General features: G+C 37.2%; 1 protein-coding gene across 1 annotated transcript in view; it reads left to right on the forward strand.

Moving 5' to 3' along the window:
- The window catches only part of grid2 (glutamate receptor, ionotropic, delta 2), a 517,533-nt gene that overhangs the window by 58,903 nt on the left and 439,950 nt on the right, over positions 1–18,680 (forward strand). The window contains exon 2 of the mRNA XM_053625025.1: positions 3,872–4,027. Within this exon, the coding sequence (XP_053481000.1) occupies positions 3,872–4,027 (156 nt within the window). The remainder of the gene's footprint in view (positions 1–3,871; positions 4,028–18,680) is intronic.

Here is an 18,680-nt window from a genome sequence, read left to right on the forward strand (position 1 = left end):
AACAGCAATCCTCACAGGATGGCACCCACGTCTCAACATGTACTGTGTCTAGCTACATTAACTATCAGCTGTTCTTAATGGTTATAGTAGCTAGTGTTTTAAATGAACAATTCTCTATTTGGAGTAATATTAATGAATAAATTGAGCTTCATTCAGTGACATACATCAGAACTCCTATATTTCATCTTTTTTTTTTTTATAAATCAATGCAATTGGTCACCCTTTACGTCTGTCTGTGTGTTTTACAAATATTTATCCAGTGAAAAGTATTAAAAGAGCTTGTGACTAAAGTCATTAGAAATGAGCATTTAAGTGCTTTATTAAAAAAAAAAAAATCTTCTCTGGGGAGCATGCTCCCCCAAACCCACCTAGCATATCGGCGTCTCCTCCAGGTTCAAAATCATTCCTTATACTCTTACTCAAGTTCATTTTTAAAAGTAAATGTACTTTTACTTTCATACGTTCGGTGGTCCACACACGCCACACACCCCACACACAGACTTACAGTTCTATATGTAGTCTGACATTCAGGATTTTCCCACCCACATCAAGTCATGATTTGCACTTTGCCTCCTTACATATGTACATCTGGCCCTGAATGTGACATTGCTAGTTTTGAATTTTGAGTTTTAAGTTTTGTGTTGAGTTGGTACAGGCAGTTGTTCAACACTCTTACACCTTTCCTTATTGTGACTTGTAAAATGAACTAGAAATGAACCAGACAGTGTTTCACCGACTTTCTAGACCACATTTACAGACCTGAATTAAAGGTGGACAAGTGGTCAGGTTACAGTTTAGGTGCAGTTGTCCTTGACGTGTCTGATATTGCCAGATATGCTATAATGCCGATCTCTGATTTATGTGTTGACATTTGCCTTTTCCTTCATAATCCAATTGCCCAAGAGCTGCAGCCACACAAGCTTTTTGGAGCAGGACCACAGCAGCTTGTAAATCAGCATTCACAGCTGCTCTTACACACACACAGAGAGAAGGGAGCCCACCTTCAGGTGATAGAGTGGGCTTAATAAGCCATATTAAACTATGGAGAACAATATGGTTTTAGCATTTTTTCATTACAGTAATTAGCACAGTGCAGGTCATGAATAAATGCTTGGTGTTGCACTCTAGTTTGATCAGGGTCCAAACACATACAGAACATATCACATAAAATCTAATGAGTAAAGTTCTAGGAAAAGCCCAGATACTGTAAGCTGAGTGCATTTCTTTATGTCATAAAATGTCTTTGAACTTTAGGCTTCCCACTTATTAGTTTTGTTATTGCTTGGCCATGCCTACAGTGAAATACCCAATAACATCTCAAGATATAATTACTATTTCACCTGATTTCTGGAGTTACAGACATTTATAAGATTTTTGTTTTTATAGTAATAAAAAACACAATCAACAATCAGTAAAAAAAAGAAAAAGAAAAAGTGATTAACTAGGAGGTAAAGTGACGCAGACAGATGTGATACTGTAAGTTTATAGTTGAGATTTGAAGGATGAAATACAATAGAGAATTCTACATTATCATAGCCATTAAGCTAAAAGTGTTCAATTGGGATTTAGAAGGTCAAGGGCCCTACTTTTTCCATGGAAGATCACCTAGAGAGATCATTTAGATGTCCACAAAGCACAGGCGTCTTCAGGGTACAGATACTTAGGAGTAAGACTATAAAGCACACTGAAAGTGATGATCCCCCCCCCCCCCCCCAAACAACATTTTAAGATAACTAACAGGTAACCAATTGAGTTTATAAATGATAGGGGTTATAGATTTTTGGGTTTGGTTAAGAACTGGTTTTGAATGTGGAGTCCAGCAATTCCCCTTTTACCCTCCCTCTACTTTGTTGCAGCCTACCCTTACACATTTTGTACCTTTCCTATCATGTAGCCCTTGGTAACAGGTTTTTGACTCTGAGCCCTTTGGTTAATTCTGTGTGTCTCTGGAGACAAAAATGGGAAGAGAAAAGAGGTGGGCAAAGACGAAGAGGGAGGCACAGATGAGGGCAATCACTTGATTGTAATCTACACTATACATTTGGTAGTGAGCATTTTCAAACCCATAGCTGATTAGGATCTGCATTAATGACCAATCATTTGGCACCTAACACTTTTTAAGGACATACAAGATAGGTCCATTCCTGATGGCATTGACAGCATAACTAAGACAGGGTTTGCACTTACACTTCCTCAAGATCAAATCACAATGTTTTCTTACTGCAAATGCACTGCTGAGAACATAATGGTAGTGTCTAGTTCCTATAGTCACAGTTGTAGCCAGGGTGTATAACCTACCTCTATTTTTTTCCCTCCATTTTCTCCCCAATTACTCGTCTGGCAATTTCCACCCACCAGCCAGCTTTCCCTTATCATACAACAAATACCAACTGAGGGTGGTAGGGCAGGTGAAGGCTAACATGTGCTTCCAGAGGCAGTAGAATGTATAAGGAGCCTCTGTTGCTTATGTTTTATGCAAGAATCATGGTCATAATCCATTGCAGTTACCATCAGACAAGATTAACAAAGGTAAATCTTCCAGAGTCAGATACACAGGCAGGCTGAGGACACTGAGGAAGCTGGAAAACAAGGCTAGAGGACCACAGATCCATTATTCAGCATATATTCACTAGTTATTCAGCTTATACTTCAGTAAACATGCAAGTTTTTACAGACAAATGAATAAATAACCTGTCTTAGCACTGACAACAGAACAAGATCCAGGAGAAACAAACTCTGTATAGGTGACAGTAATGAGTAAACAACTTGGCCAGTGTGGACCTGGAGCAAAAGCAAGCCAAACCAGGAGACAAACAGGAAGGTATATAACATGAATCCAATTGAAAAGTATTTATTCATTATCTAATACTGCATTAAAGTCATAGCTTATTTAGATCCAACATAAAGACATATTGCATAGTATCTTAGTATCTATATCTGACAGGGCCATGTACATTCAGTCGTCTTAAATTTGCACAAAAGCAACAAGGCCACTGGAAGAGATTTTTCCTTTAGATCTACTAATTACAGTGTAGATTAACATTCTGATTGTTTTATTTCCGTTTCTAACCACAAAGGTGACGCAAGTGCTGCTATAAGATGGAACTTCAGTGTACATTTTTGAAACCTCCATGTTGAGCTATGTTTCTATGGCAACTCTGCAACAGATAAAAGATGTTTGTATGATGTTTTGCGGGGGATTAAAAAAAAAGTATGTGTCTTTACGGCAGCATGGCGGGCGAATTGTCTTTTGAAAGTTCTTTCAGCTTTCTCAACCTCTGAGAACAGTGATTCTACTTAAGAATCACACTACTGATCACAGGCTTTCATTTGGCAGATGTCTTCTGAACATGAGTTTGTCTTGTAGAATGGGACGTTGAAGCTCATTTTTATTTCTACTAGGCTTTACCTGCACAAAGTTTAACATACACAGCCTACATACTTTACATTAACATTATTTCCTTATTGAACTGATACATCTATATACAGTGCCCTTCACTAATATTGGCACCCTTGGGAAATTTGAGCAAAGAAGTCTGTGAAAAATTATTTGTCTTTATTGTTTAACATTAAAGTCTTTATTGTTTAACCTTTTGATATTTTGTTAAAAAAAATCACAAAAATACTCTGTTCTCATGGATATCAAACGATTGCAAACACAACACGTGTTTATCCAAAAAAAATTAAATATATATCTTTGTTAAATATAGGTGTGCAACAATTATTGGCACCTGCTCAATTATATTATCATTAGTACCTGACAGTGACATTTGCTTTTATTTCCATTTTTCATTTTAAAACAGTACCAGACATGAGGGAGCATGCCAAAAATGTTACTATTGCTCATTTTGTGATTTCACTTTAATTTCAGGGGCCATATTTGATGAGTCTGCCAAAAAGGATGACGAGGTGTTCCGCATGGCGGTGGCTGACCTCAACCTCAACAACGAGATCCTTGAGACGGAGAAGATCACCTTCTCGGTGGAGTTTGTGGACGGGAACAACCCCTTCCAGGCAGTACAGGAAGGTAGGTTTTAGTTCATATACACTTTCCTCTGATTACTTTGGCCCTGAACTACTGAACAGAGGCATTTAATTCATTGACAACTGTGCAGCAGAAAGTGTCAAAACTAAAACGTGGAGTAACAGAATAAACAGTGTTTGTACTGCAAATAGAAATCAGTCACTTGAAATAGCTTTTTTTCTTCACGTTGATGAAATGCAGAGGAGCAAACAGACTGTAGCTGTCATGATCATCAGTACAACCAACACCAATTAACTTTTATCACAGCAAATGAATGCAAGTATTTTCATATTTTAAAATCTGTCCAAAATATGACATTCAAAGTAAATTCAGAAAATAGACAAGCTGATTACACTAAATTACAGTAAATGCCTTTTATACATTTTAATGCTTGTTTGAGGATTTATAAGTACATGGAGTACAAGAGGCCTGGATACACTTTTCACACACTTCACTGATATGTGTGCTATCCTTCAGTTTCTGAACACTTCACTTTATAGGCATCGAATTGTTTCGCAGGTGCTTGGGACAAGGACGAGGGAACAAAATAAGACATGTTTTCAACCTTGAGCATCAGGAGCATACTTTGCAAGTAGACACAGGCAGTCCAGTCACCATTTGTGTTTAGCTGTGCATTGAATTAAATTCAATTTAAATTAGGTGATTTTTATATATATATATATATATATATATATATATATATATATATATATATATATTTCTTAAAGATTTTGTTTGTTTAAATTGGCATTGCGGTGTACAGTGCATAGTCCCTGGTTCAATCCCAAACTCAGGCTATTGTCTGTGTGGAGTCCTGGGTATTCTCCGGTTTCCTCCAACATGCCATTTTCTGGTTTCCGCGAAAATATGCTAGTAGGTGGATTGACTACGGTAAATTGCCCCTAGGTGTGAGTGAATATGTGAATGTACATGTGAATTCTGCCCTGCGATAGATATCCTGTCCAGGGTGTATTCCCACCGCACACCCAGTGCTCCTGGGATAGGTACTGGACAGAGCCTGACCAGGATACTACTTCTTAAAGGTTCTATTTTAAGTATTTTTTAATTTTTATTTTCTCTGTTTACAGCTAATTCATAGACTAGTGGCCTTCCATTTGTATCATTCCTTAGCAATTCCTCTGGTTAGTTAATGAGGTTCAGAATGTATGTGTGTGTATTGGCTTGTTATAAAGCTGCCAAAATGCAGCTTATGCTGGACTTAAAGTAAGACTGTTTGTGAGTCTGAATTTGATGGAAACTGTGGTGAGGAACCTGTTCACCAAACTAGATCCCTGTGGGACATTTATAATCATAACATTTGAAAAGCTTTGTACTATCATGTTGCGTGGTGATTGGCAATTCATTGAAGAAAAAAAAACAACTTTAACTGTAGCTAGATTGCATAAATATTACTAAGCAAATAAAACATTTGTTAGTTGGTCAAGTAAAACAGTCCATGATCACTAGCTAGATTACTTTACATTAAGCTAAATTCTGATAAAACTAGCAGTTAGCTGTTAAGCACCATATACAGAGTTAAGCTAGCCGTTCAGCAATGTATAAAGAGTTAAGCTAACCATTAAACAACATGTAAAGTGTTATGATATCAGTTACGCAAGATATAAAGAATACATTTACTGTTTTGTGAGAGATCACAAGTTTAGTGTTATTGGGTTTTATTCCTGAATACTCTTCTTATCTTATACTACTTGTCAGCTATAGGAAATTGTTAGTGCAACATTTTAGTCTCTTATTAGCTCATGGTGCATGACTGTGTATGAGGATGTAACAATTAAAACATTGTAAAAAGCATGGTTAATGCAGCACATTACCATACTGTTTTTACTCATGTTCTATTGTTGAGTAAAGCAAGACAAGGGAGCAGTTTCAGGTACATATATTCACCGGTCACTCATACCCACCCACACAAAAAGCAGCTTACAGAATACATTTGTTCTATTCTAACCAAATCATGGAAATACAAAACATTTTGACACAATTCTGAAAGGTGTATTTTAAGCCCATTTTCTGTTGGGAATTCCACCACCCAGAGATCTTTGTCTCCTGAATACTGACCTGTAGCCAAAGCCACCTGTTACGGGGTTGTGTATCAGCAAACCTGCACTTGGATTTCCTTTCTGTATTCTCAGTGTCACAGAAGCTTCTACAACTTGGATGCAGCAGCTTTGGTGCTATATTGCCTCATCAAGTGTAATGTTAATGCCCACACCTCTTTCCAGAATATTACCATACTGGTTGCAGTGCCAGTGTTATGATAGGATCCTGAAATCCTGAAAAAGTAAGGGGTTTCTATAGCAGTGTACGTTGTATTTCTATTACCATCTCGACCAATCCTCCATGGAAGCACATCAAATTCATTTTGCCTCTGCTTAATGGCTAAATACATGCATTTAATGGATTTATACTGTTTCAATCTCAAAGCAGCCCCGAGTGTGCAAAAGTGGCAAGAACATTCTTTCTAGGAGAGTTTTCATGGAGTTTATCCTTCTCAAGCCAGCAATGGGAATGAATCATAAGTCATTTAAATTTACATATTGTATGAATTAAAGTTTTTTTTTATGTAAATGGTTATTGAAAATGATACCAATATACTAGATACAGCATTACCATTAAAGTTCACCAAACACCCATGGTCCATCACCTCTAGCCTTTGACCTGAAAGTCAAGTATATACAGTACTTGCCTGAGGAGGTAGGTTTCGTTTTATGTTACACTAGTTAGCCCTGCCAGACTACTAATAATGTTGAGAGAATTTTAAAGTTTTTCATGTGTTGCTTTACTATCCTTAAAAATTTTGGTCTCTCCTTTTCTTATTTCTCATATTCCTCAAATTACTGGGTTCCTACCCTGAGGCCCACAAGCTCCTAATCCTGCTATCTAGTCCACATGACTTGAATATTGCCAGTACACATAGACAGTGAAGTTTTACATTTTGATACTAGAAACTACTCTTTATTCAAGATGATTTGATTATCTTAGGACCAACTCATAATGTATGATTGCCTTTTGGCAAAAGTAGAGGTGGCTGAGTCTACATTTGGCATATTTTACAAATTTCCCTCAAGGTCATTGATTCTCCTAAAATCCTAATAATATATATTTTTTGGAGCTCCTCCAGTAGAGCAAACAGTTTTGGATATTGCATGTAGTTTCTTGTTATTGTCTAGAGCAAAGACAACTGAAGTCTATAGAAATGAAGCCACAAAGTTAGGTTATATCCAGAACTTCCTGCCTGCTGCTAGATCAGGGGCCTTCTTTTTTTTTTCTTCTTTTCCATAAAAAGTTATTTAAGGAGTGACTATAATCTCATTAGTATTCACAAAGGTAATAAATGGCAAACAGCATTCATCACCACTAGGAGCCACTATGAGCACTTAGTCATGCCAAAAAGGCTCTCTAATGCTTTAGATATCTTATCATATGGAGCTTTTCAGGTGTTTATTAACAAGGTACTGAGGGTTATACTAGATACATGGAATTATCATTTGTTGTAAATATTCTAATCTACTATAGTTTCTTACAGGATCGTATCAAATATGTCGGGCAAGGTCATGAGATACTTTTTGAAATTATTCAAGCAGAAAATATTGACCTATTAATCACATTCAAAAGGTGCTGTTTTCTTCTAACTGACTCTGGATAATTATATTTTTCAATTTCACTTTAGTTGCATTTCTCAATTTCTCACCTTCATTTTACTCTGAAAGAAAGGCTTAACTTGATTGCTTTAAATGGCTTCAAGATAAGAAGATTTTCTCAAACCTTTTTAATATAATGGAGAAATCAAATTTTTTTGGCACTTGTTTTGTAGAGCACTGCTAAATTGAAGAGGTTTGAGTACAGACAAGCATCTAATCTTACTAATCAGTTTGGAGGCCTGCTTAAACTGAAAAAAGACATTCACTGTATGCAACTACATCTTTTAAACAATGAAAAATCAGTTAAACCTGCCATAAGTAGCCAGGAGGAAGATGATAAATGTATTAATTAGGCAAATTAGTAATACTTTACTGTTCAACAACTCATAGGTAACTATGTAGGAACTAAGAAGCTTTCTTATTTCTATAAAAGCCTAAGAACTACTAGTTAATTACTCAGTAAGTATGTAGTAAGTTAATAGAAGTTCACTATTAACTATTCAGTAATTAACTGAGTCTTAAGCAATAATTACTAAGTCTTACAGTAATTACTGTTCCTGTGGAACTACTAGTTAACTATGGCTCTTTTATAATAACTACTGATTAATTACTGATCACATCACCATTAATTCCCAATAGCAAAGCCTTACCTTCCTATCTTTCTCCACTTTTAGGAACAACTGTAAACCTGCACATTCATTCAGTTATCTAATCAGCCAATCATGTAGCAGCAGTGCAGTGCATAAAAGCATTCAGATACATGTCAAAAGCTTCACATCAAGCATCACAATGGGGAAAACATGGGATTTCTGTGACTTTAACTGTGACATAGTTGCTAATACCAGATGGGCTGGTTTGACTATTTCAGAAACTGCTGATCTCCTGGGATTCTCTACATACAACAGTGTAAACAAGAGTTTACACAGAGTGATGCAAGAAAAAGAAAGAAACAAACAAAAAACATAATGTGAGCATGCTGATCTGCAGGCTGAAACACCTTGTTGATGACAGAGATCAGAGGAGATTGACCAGACTGGTTTGGTAACAACCCATAACTATCAATGGTAACGATCAGTAACAAAATATTTCCACTTTATACAGCACATGTGTTGCAAATGTATTGCATATTCTCATTGTAGGATAGTACATACTGTGTACGTTGTTTACTAAATATAACTATCATTTTACTCACTTGCCTAGCTGATGACCCCCATTAGAGAGCCAGCGATTTTAAGAATCTGGGTATACTCTATTAGCTGACTACACTGACTAAGGTGCTTCCACTCATGAAAGGTTTGTTGTCAGCCTACTCTATGGTTTCCATATTTGTTTGAAGATATCTCTTTGAAAGTTCCTAATTACAGATGTACATGTGTTATGGTTCAGCTTGAGTGCTGATGCTTGCAATTCTCATGGATGCCTGATTCTGGGCCTTGTTATACATTCCTCATTTATTTAAACATCTGTTCTATTCAGCTTTCTGCTGTGGTACTACTCTAGCGTTTTTTTAAACAAAAGTCTCTTAACACCTCCCCAGTTGTGTTGGTTTTGCTCAGGCATTGAATCTCCAAATTCATTATTTTTGTACAATTTAGCTCTGGCCATATAAATCTAACATTGTGCAATATTACATTTTATGGTTATATCAGATGTCCAATCAAATGTCTTGATATATATCCTCATAACCACTTTTTCACAAATTTTAAAATGAGTATTTAATTTAATGTAATCTATTTCTAATTTAGTTTAACAGACAGTTCTTTTAATTTAGTTTTGCTTACACATTGGCTGGAATAACTAAGCTTCTGAAAAGGGCCAATTGAATTAAAAAATATATTATTTCTGAAAAATTGTTGTCATGGGGATTATGTAGAGTACTACGTCTGGATTTTTGGGTTTAGGCAGCTAGGGCCAAGGGAATAAAATGACTTGTTTAGTTATTGGTCCAAAATGTGTGTGTGTGTGTGTGTGTGTGTGTATATATATATATATATATATATATATATATATATATATATATATATATATATATATATATATATATATATGCATACTATCTTTGTGTGTGTGTGTGTGTGTGTGTGCGTACAACAAGAACAAACAGCTCTTGATATTGCTTTATCTGGCAATGGGACTGACTGAATATATAATATTAATAATAAATATATATATATATTTATATTTATATATAACAAGTAGAAAATTACATTCTTCTATGTTAGACATAAGTCTTTCTTGTGTCAGTCAGTCCCATTGCCAGATAAAGCAATATCAAGAGCTGTTTGTTCTTGTTGTACACACACACACACACACACACACACACACACACACACACACAAAGATAGTGTGCATGGTTGTGTGTGTATGAGAGAGAAGGGTACAGGTTAATTTCCCTTCAGTGTCCTGCCTGATCTCTGAACAGGCCATGACAGCTTTCCTTTGCTCTCACCCCAGAAATTATGTTATGATTTTTACATAGATGCACCTTGTTTTGTCCTTTTAAAGGAGCTGCCAGCAGGCTGTTTGTCTATAGGAAAGGTCAAGGATAGTGAAGGTTGAGTGATAGATTGACAAGCTGGGTTTCATATAGGTCGACAAAATTCCATCTAACAAAGATAGAGAGAAACTACATGAATACAAAGACTGAATACATGGAGACTGAATACAGTTAATAGAACATACGTAGTCAACTGAGCACAATTCATTGAATTTCTTTATGATAAATGTACCATTGTATGACAATCTTAAGATCATTCTATTAAAGCAAATATTGAATTAAGAAATTCACATAAATATATCTTTGCATTCTGAAACCTGGCTCATTTTTAGTGTGAAATAACAAGGTTAAATCTTAAATGTCTATTAATAACAAAATCATTCAAACAAATAGAATGATCCATGAAAATTCTTAAGCAATCCCAGTGAAAATGCGTCTGATACATCAACTATACTTCATAAGTTACTCACTGGTGCCATGTAATGGAGTTGAGGATGGATGCAAATGCAGATAAGAGCTTTATTATATGAGAGACAGGCAGACAAATCCAAATCGTGAAACATAGACGTGGTCGTAAACAGGCAATAAGTCAGGCGATCGGCAAACTGGCATAAAAGAGGCAAAACAAGCACAAAACTAGGACACAAACAACAATGAACAAAGGCTTGGTATACGGAAAATGCACGTAATACTTTGCAAGGTGCAAAGAGACACGAGGGGTTGGTTTAAATGACAAACGTAATCAAGGGTGAACACAAAACAGTTGAGACTAATGGTGACACATATGGGAAACAACCAATGACAATACAGGGGTGGAGACAGGACAGAAATCATCACAGATGCATGTGTAGAAAGTAAACAAATTCAAAGTCTCTGGAAACCCTAAAGCGTGCGCTTGCTTTGAGCGCTCGCTACGAGCTTGCGCCTCAAGCTCGTGCATCAAGCTCGCGCTTCGGGTTTCCGAGCACGCTGCATGCTACAGTGCTTAGCTCGAGGGGAAATCGTGACAACTGTTAGTGTCTACTAACAGAACACTCATGCATTCTCTTTTGTGAAGTGGACCGCTAAACAAAATTCTTGGTCAAATAATTGATTGAAGACAATTTCTTGCTATAGCTGTTGACTCTTCTTTTAAAAATTGTAAATCCTCTTTTCTTTTATTGGCAGCATTTAATAGCTGCACTGAATCATGTCAGTTTTAATGAAACTGGTTTGCAGGTGACATGATTTAAAATGCATTAAGAAATCTTTGTGAGAATCTCCCCTACTGCTTCCTTTAGGCAGTCCATAGGAACTTATTTCATATGCGGTACTGTGGATGTGGGAGAGAAGTAAATCTCTACAACTCTTTAGGTGACAACATAGATATTTGCAGTCATGTGCAAGCATATTTGCTAATCAAATTTATGGGTCACAGCTCAACCCTGCAATATTTGAATATAAATATGTTCCAGCTATAAAAAAGGACGTTATAATGTCATGCTGTTTTTGGTCCGTCATGTTCAGAGATAATTTTAGTAATAAATGTTAGAAAAGAGAGAGAGAGAGAGAGAACATTGTAAATTAGCAACTACTTTAAAAAGAAAAGTGAAGAATTGATTAATTCCCACCGTGGCCCTGTGTGTGCGGAGTTTGCATGTTCTCCCCGTGCTGTGGGGTTTCCTCCGGGTACTCTGGTTTCCTCCCCCAGTCCAAAGACATGCATGGTAGGCTGATTGGCATATCCAAAGTGTCTGTAGTGTATGAATGGGTGTGTGATTGTGTATGTGATTGTGCTATGCGATGGATTGGCACCCTGTCTAGGGTGTACCCCGCCTCGTGCCCGATACTCCCTGGGATAGGCTCCAGGTTTCCCCGTGACCCTGAAAAGGATTAAGCGATATAGAAGATGGATGGATGGATGGAAGAATTGATTTCATGTTCCAGTTGTTCTCCATAGTCATTCATTTTGATGGCTCAGTCAGTATATATTACAGCTGGAGTAAAAATTGGCATTTTAGTGACATGCATTCACAGTGAGAAAGGATTACCAAGATATTGTGGATCTTGACACAGACATTTAGAATTTTAAAAGACCAGACTGGTCAGAGATGCAGATATATAATATGAACCATGTGATCTGTGACAATGAGATTTTGAAGCATAACTGGAACATTCAAAACTGAATGGACCTAGTCACCCAAAGAGGCAATTTCTGTTGTGATAAATATTTCAGAGGCAAACAATGATTGCTTCTATATATTTGTTTTCATTTTATTTGAGTCTAGTTGAATTTCTCAAATTCATGAAAAGGTCTCAGCTAATCAACAATTTATTTCATTTACATTAAAAACATATATAAAATACACTCGGAAGCACTCATTGCTTCCCCGGTGTCTGCTATCTGTTACTGTATTACATGTTGAATGACAACAGGAGGGGGATGTGAGGTTACAACTCCCCAGTGTGACTTCATATCCCCTCCCATGCCGAGGCTTAGTCTTCATCTCCTAAATGCCTCCAGATAAACTGCAGGCTTGCTGAGAAATAGCTCCAATCCAATTATCCAACTTCTAATCAATAGGGGGGGTGTCTCCAGCAGTGAGGCTGACATTTATAATAAAACAGCGATATGACTGCATTCTGCAGCTGACAGCTGGCTAAAGCCCTGCTGCCAGTACTTCATGGTCCCTAAGAGGAACTTGGCCTTGCAAATAGGTCCATTTGGCGTGGCTTAAATGGGTAAACTGGCGCTTTCAGACTTTTTTCCCATGGACAACGAAGGAAAGTTGGTAAACAGCTCTCGACAGAATGTCTCTATTGGACATCAAGGGAGAGGCAGAGCACTTCCTGCTCCTACAGAGATCTATCCGCTTGAGCTGGGAGTTTGAACTTGGGGCTCGTCCATCGGAAATGATTATAACGAAACACTAGGATTCCAAACATTCACCAGCAGCCAATGGCTTTTGAAAAATATATTTAGTTCTAATTGAATAAGTGAATGCATTTTTGGAATAAATTGATCTTTGATGCAAAACAGGGGTGGAAACTAACAGAGATTGCTGTTGGTTTAGAGCAATGGCAGTAAATGTAGCCATGTGAATAACTGCCAGGCTTATTAAACCCTGAAAAAGATGTTCAGCCCTTGTACAAACCCTCGTTTATTAACAAATTAAGCTGCCGAAAATTTGTCTGACTCTGTGGTGGGAAGAAGAATATTTATGACAGCCTTACAACAAGCAGTCAATGCAATAATTAAATGAATTCCAACAATATAGCAAAGACCCACTAGAAAGTTTCTTGTACTTAGGTTTTTATAGGCTCTTTAGTGGATAGTATATGGCAGTTTTACCTCTTGCCAAAAAGCTGTCCTTCAATGTCAGTTTTTAAAAGCAAAAACAATCTTACATCTCCACAGTACCATGACGCAGGCCAGGACAATATGAACAAACGTGGCCATAACCATTTTTCTTTTTTTGTCATTAGCATTCGTTAGTAATATTTACATTATTCTTTTCATTTTTAAAATCTAATTGTATGTGTGTGAATGTGTGTATCCTCAACCTCCCATATTGCAGTTGTCCAATGCACAGACACTGCTTTCAGTTGTCTGAAAGGAAAGGTTCAGATCCCCTGCGGCTAAAGTGACAGCTTCCAGCTCTTAGAGAGGATCTATCTCACTTCCTTCCTCCCCCTTTCTTTCTCTTTTTCTCCAACTGCTCCAAGCACAACCAAAGCAGAAATAACAATTTCATCTATTCCCCAGATTTCCCCCTCAACCTCAATCTTGCTCTTTTAAATTCATCCCAATGGATCCTGTCAGTATAATGACACTTTTCAGGTCTGATCCTTGCAGGCTGTTATGAGCGGCAGAATGAGGTGTTCTTGACCAGTCTGCCTTTCTCCACTGGGAACCTGATTGTAAAAACAGACGGTTGGCCTCTCTTTCTTCAAGGCACTGAAAGAGAATACAAATCAGCATGTACTTACCCATTATATTGATTTGAAGCCTTTTCAGGAATAATGATAACTTTGACTGTCATCCTACTTTCTTTTTATGCCAACAACCTTCTTCATGGGAGGTGTTTAATACTGATGTAATCCCAGGTAATACTGATTACAAGATACCCCATGAGGTACAGGAAGAGAATCTAAGAACTGAGGTCTCTAATGTAGCCCTCACACCTTAAAATCTATTTTAATAAACTACTGAAGTCTAAGATCATCCTATCTACAAGTTATCACTGCTTATACAGTGCTATATCATTTTCCGTACCCTCTCATTTACAAAATCTGAAATAAAAAGAGTACAGTGTATGGAGAGAATATAGATTAAGAAGTCCTAAAACGCCACCATGGTCTAATCTCATCTTTAGAGGATTCAGGCATCTTACTCTGTTAAATTACTCCAGTTAAATTACATCATTTCGTGGAACAGTGTCTGTCCAGTTTGCACAGGACAAAACTACTTTTCTAAGTTCTGCAAAGGCCAATTTCAGTGGTAGATGTAGCACATGTAAATATATACTATATTGCCAAAAGTTTGTGGACAACTCACAATCACACCCATATGTGCTTTTTGAACATCCCATTCCAGATCTAGTCCCCCTTTGCTGTTATAATAACCTCCACTCTTCTGGGAAAGCTTTCCACTAGATTTTGGAGAATGGCTGTGGGGATTTGCCCATTCAGCCACATGAACATTGATGAAGTTCAGCATGGATATTGGGTGAGAAGGCCTGGCACACCATCAGCATTCCAGTTCATCCCAAAAGTGATCATTGGGCTTGAGGTCACTGCTGTGTGCAGGTCACTCAAGTTCCTCCAAACCTGCCTTGGCACACCATGTCCTCACTTTGTGCATGGGGGCATTGTCATGCTGGAACATGTTTGGCTAGGCCTCTTGGTTCCAGTGATGGGAAATCTTAATGCTATAGCATACAAAGACATCCTATACAAACGTGTGCTTCCAACTATGCACCAACAGGTTGGGGAAGGCCCACATATGTGTGTGAAGGCCAGGTGTTCATATACTTTTTGCCATTACTATGCATGATACATGGTATAACACTTGGTCTTCTTTTGCAGGTAATATTATTAATTCTTGGTTTGTCAGGTTTGATGGCTGTAGATCCTATAATCCTCTCACTTATTGGGACTGTAAGATTCTTGGATTTTTAGGAGACAGCTAGAATCTTAGTAAGTAAGCATGGTTCAAGGTTATGACCTAGTGAAAGGCTCTTGATTGGTACAAATAAAAGGCTATCCTGAATCATGATGAGGATACCAGTGGGATTAATGAATGTGACTTTGTCTGGCCAGTAGCCAAGGTGGAGCCAAGTAGGTTCCATGAAGAAATTGATCTTATTGTATTGATTTTATTGATTCCCATGTTGACAAGATAGAGGTCTTCTAACTCCACTTTAGGTATCCACCTACTTCTAATTCTCCTGCTACATTGAATTCACCTACTAATTCTCCTGCTGTGCCCAATGTGCCCTGCTTCCAGATTTTCTCTCTCTTTTATATCCTCTCTCTTACTCTCACTAGCTCACTTTCTCAAAGTAAAGAATATAAGTCCATGGATGTCAGAGGATGATCCTGGGATGATCTGGGTTTTGTGATGATGTACCACTGTGTACTGTAACAGGCAGTCATTCAGCAGATGCTCTCATCCTTTACCCTGTCCTTCCTCTACTCTCTCCCACTCCTCTTCCTTGCCTCTTAAGTTAGCCTCTGCCACTCTGTTTGCCAGACAACAGTGCCGTCCATCACTCTGCCAGGGATTTGCATCAGCAGTTGCTGGAACCTGAAACATATTGTTACTTAGCGGCCTGAGTTAATGAGATGGCCTTTCTGTCTCCAGTGGTTTAAATTAAGCCTTGATTATAGACAGATATCTTATATCTTTTGAATTATTATCCTTATATTTACTACACATTTATCCGGGTAAACGAAGGGACAGATTTAGAGCCTTTGGCCCTCTGGGAATAATTCAAGGAGACAGTGGTTTGGTGATATACAGAGTATTTGGAAAATAAAAAAAATCATGCTGAAGAAATATGTGTTTTAGCTGTACTTTACTAGACCCAGAGCATATGGCATAAAATCAACACTAATGAGGTTTGATTTTAAATTCCCAGATGATTTGCCTTGTGGCATTAGCTGTTATCTCTGCAAATGATGTATGTAAGGAATAAAACATCATGTGTTACTACCCCAATAATAACAACTTATTAGTTGATAGTTAACATCAGTGGCTGCTAGTGGTTATTAAAATAGGGCAAGTACAGCTTTCTATTATGGACCTATATTATGGACCAGTTATATTGGTTCCACTCCTGTTAGCCAAGAACAAGAATCTGAGGCTGTCATGGGCACAAACTCACCAAAAGTGTGCAGTTGAAGACTGGAAAAAGACCAGGTGGTCTTATTTCTAATCTTCAACTGTCCAGTTTTGATGAGTCTGTGCCCATCAATAGTATTTCTGTGCTTGGCAGCTGGTTACGAGGTTCTGCCCATTTGAGAGGTCGACTAATCATTATAAGGAGAATCTGTGCATCCAGGCAGGACAAATGAAGAGCCCACTGTCCAATAAATGTCAAGATGTCTTTTTTCTGTGCAAAACTCATCTGCACACACCCCATTCACTCAGAGTAAAGTCCAGGTGGGACTCAAAATGACGTGTTAAAAGCCTGTTGTCCACGTGTTTATCTTTCGTCCCAATTAAAACAGCAAGTACATGAACACCTAATGGACACTAATAGATGCACAGCTTTTCTGAATGTCTATTAGCTCTATGTCAGGGGCTTCAAAGGAGAATTTTAACACAGGCTGCACTGTTCATGGAAACAGTTTGAGGTAAATGAATGAACAGCTTGATATTGAAGTGAGATATTTGATCATTTCAGTTGATAAAATATTAAATTGGACCAAGATTGATGAATAATACAGACACTTAGGTAAACATTTTATTGCCGCATTTTAATGAAATTTAATGGGAAGCCAGACTTCCCATGAAGTTTTTAAGCAATCGTCTGTGGTTGATATGTAGATAACAGCTTGTCCAGAAGTGTTTTATTCCTCTTTTACCACAGCAATTTGTCAACAATTACAATTTATTTTATTAATTAAAGAATGGCATGTCATACATTTTATGCATTTATATTTAAATTTAATATTCTGGAATGTCTGCAAAACAGGAAGTTACTTCCTGTTACCACAGGAATACCACAGCACTGTTGAATTCTTGAATCAGAAAGTCTTGATTAAATTTCTACAGCACCACACAGCTGGTATTACAGTTCTGCTGTAACATAAATGATAGGTTTATACTAATGTGTCTAATATGCTATTTTGTCTAGTAACTACACATTCACAGGGACTCATATGGTGGAAGCTCAGCATAATCTATAATAGATGGACTAAAATACATGTTATCTATCAAAGACAAATGTATAATAGTTGATATAGTGAAATTTTCTTTAAGGAGACATTTATTCAGTATTTATGGAAAGAGTATCAGTGCTTTGTAAGGGTCAGTAAATTTTCCGCCACATGAGAGCCTTCAGTTGCTATAATTCCATTGCTATAATGGAATGACAACAGAAACAAACTTGTCTCACAGATTATCCATAACACTTAAACATAACTATAAGCTATAAATGTCATTAATTCATTAATTAAAAATTGTACTCATTGACAAATTGCTGTTTAGCTGCTATAACATAAATGATAAGGAAGTAAGAAATAATAATCTTCGGTATATGCTGTTATTGGAAAAGTCATCCACTGGCATGGATTATATTGCTTTAACAGCACGACCTGTTGCGGATTATTCCTTACTTATCAGTCTCATTTTCAATTTTTTTTTTGACAAAAACAAGGTGGTCATGTTATCAGGAAACAGCAAAATGCAATGATTAGACTTTCCCATGGTAAAAACAGGTTTACTTCTGTTACAATGTTCTGACATGGAAGTCTCCTTCTGTAAAGGTTAAATAAACGCTCCACCATACAGTATCAATGCTTATACATTTTTGTTGTGAAATAACAACAAATTCTACTCTATTTATTTTTAGATTTATATTATGTGGAGCGTCCACCATCCATCAGTATGTTTACATGGACAACAATAATCCAATATTAACCTGATTAAGACAATACTCTGATTAAGAAACTACCATGTGAACAGCGATTATTGATTACCTTAATCTGGCTAAAGTCATACTCGAAGTAAACACAAATCGAATTAAGACATGTGGAGTATTCCTGTTTTAGTCACATTATCGAAGTGCATTACAGACATGTAAACAACTTAATCACACTATTAACATTGTGTGGGAGTTTTCACCGCATTCTGTGACAGGGCACGTACACACACGGCAGTGCTCAACCGTTTGACGGCAAACAAGAGAGCATGGCTGTGTCCGAAACCGCATACTTACCCACTATATAGTAGGTGAAATACATGTATCTCAGCTATTATATAATAGGCAAGTACGCGGTTAACTGCACTTGA

This window comes from Ictalurus furcatus, chromosome 5, assembly GCF_023375685.1.
Source record: "Ictalurus furcatus strain D&B chromosome 5, Billie_1.0, whole genome shotgun sequence".
Lineage (NCBI taxonomy): Eukaryota > Metazoa > Chordata > Actinopteri > Siluriformes > Ictaluridae > Ictalurus > Ictalurus furcatus.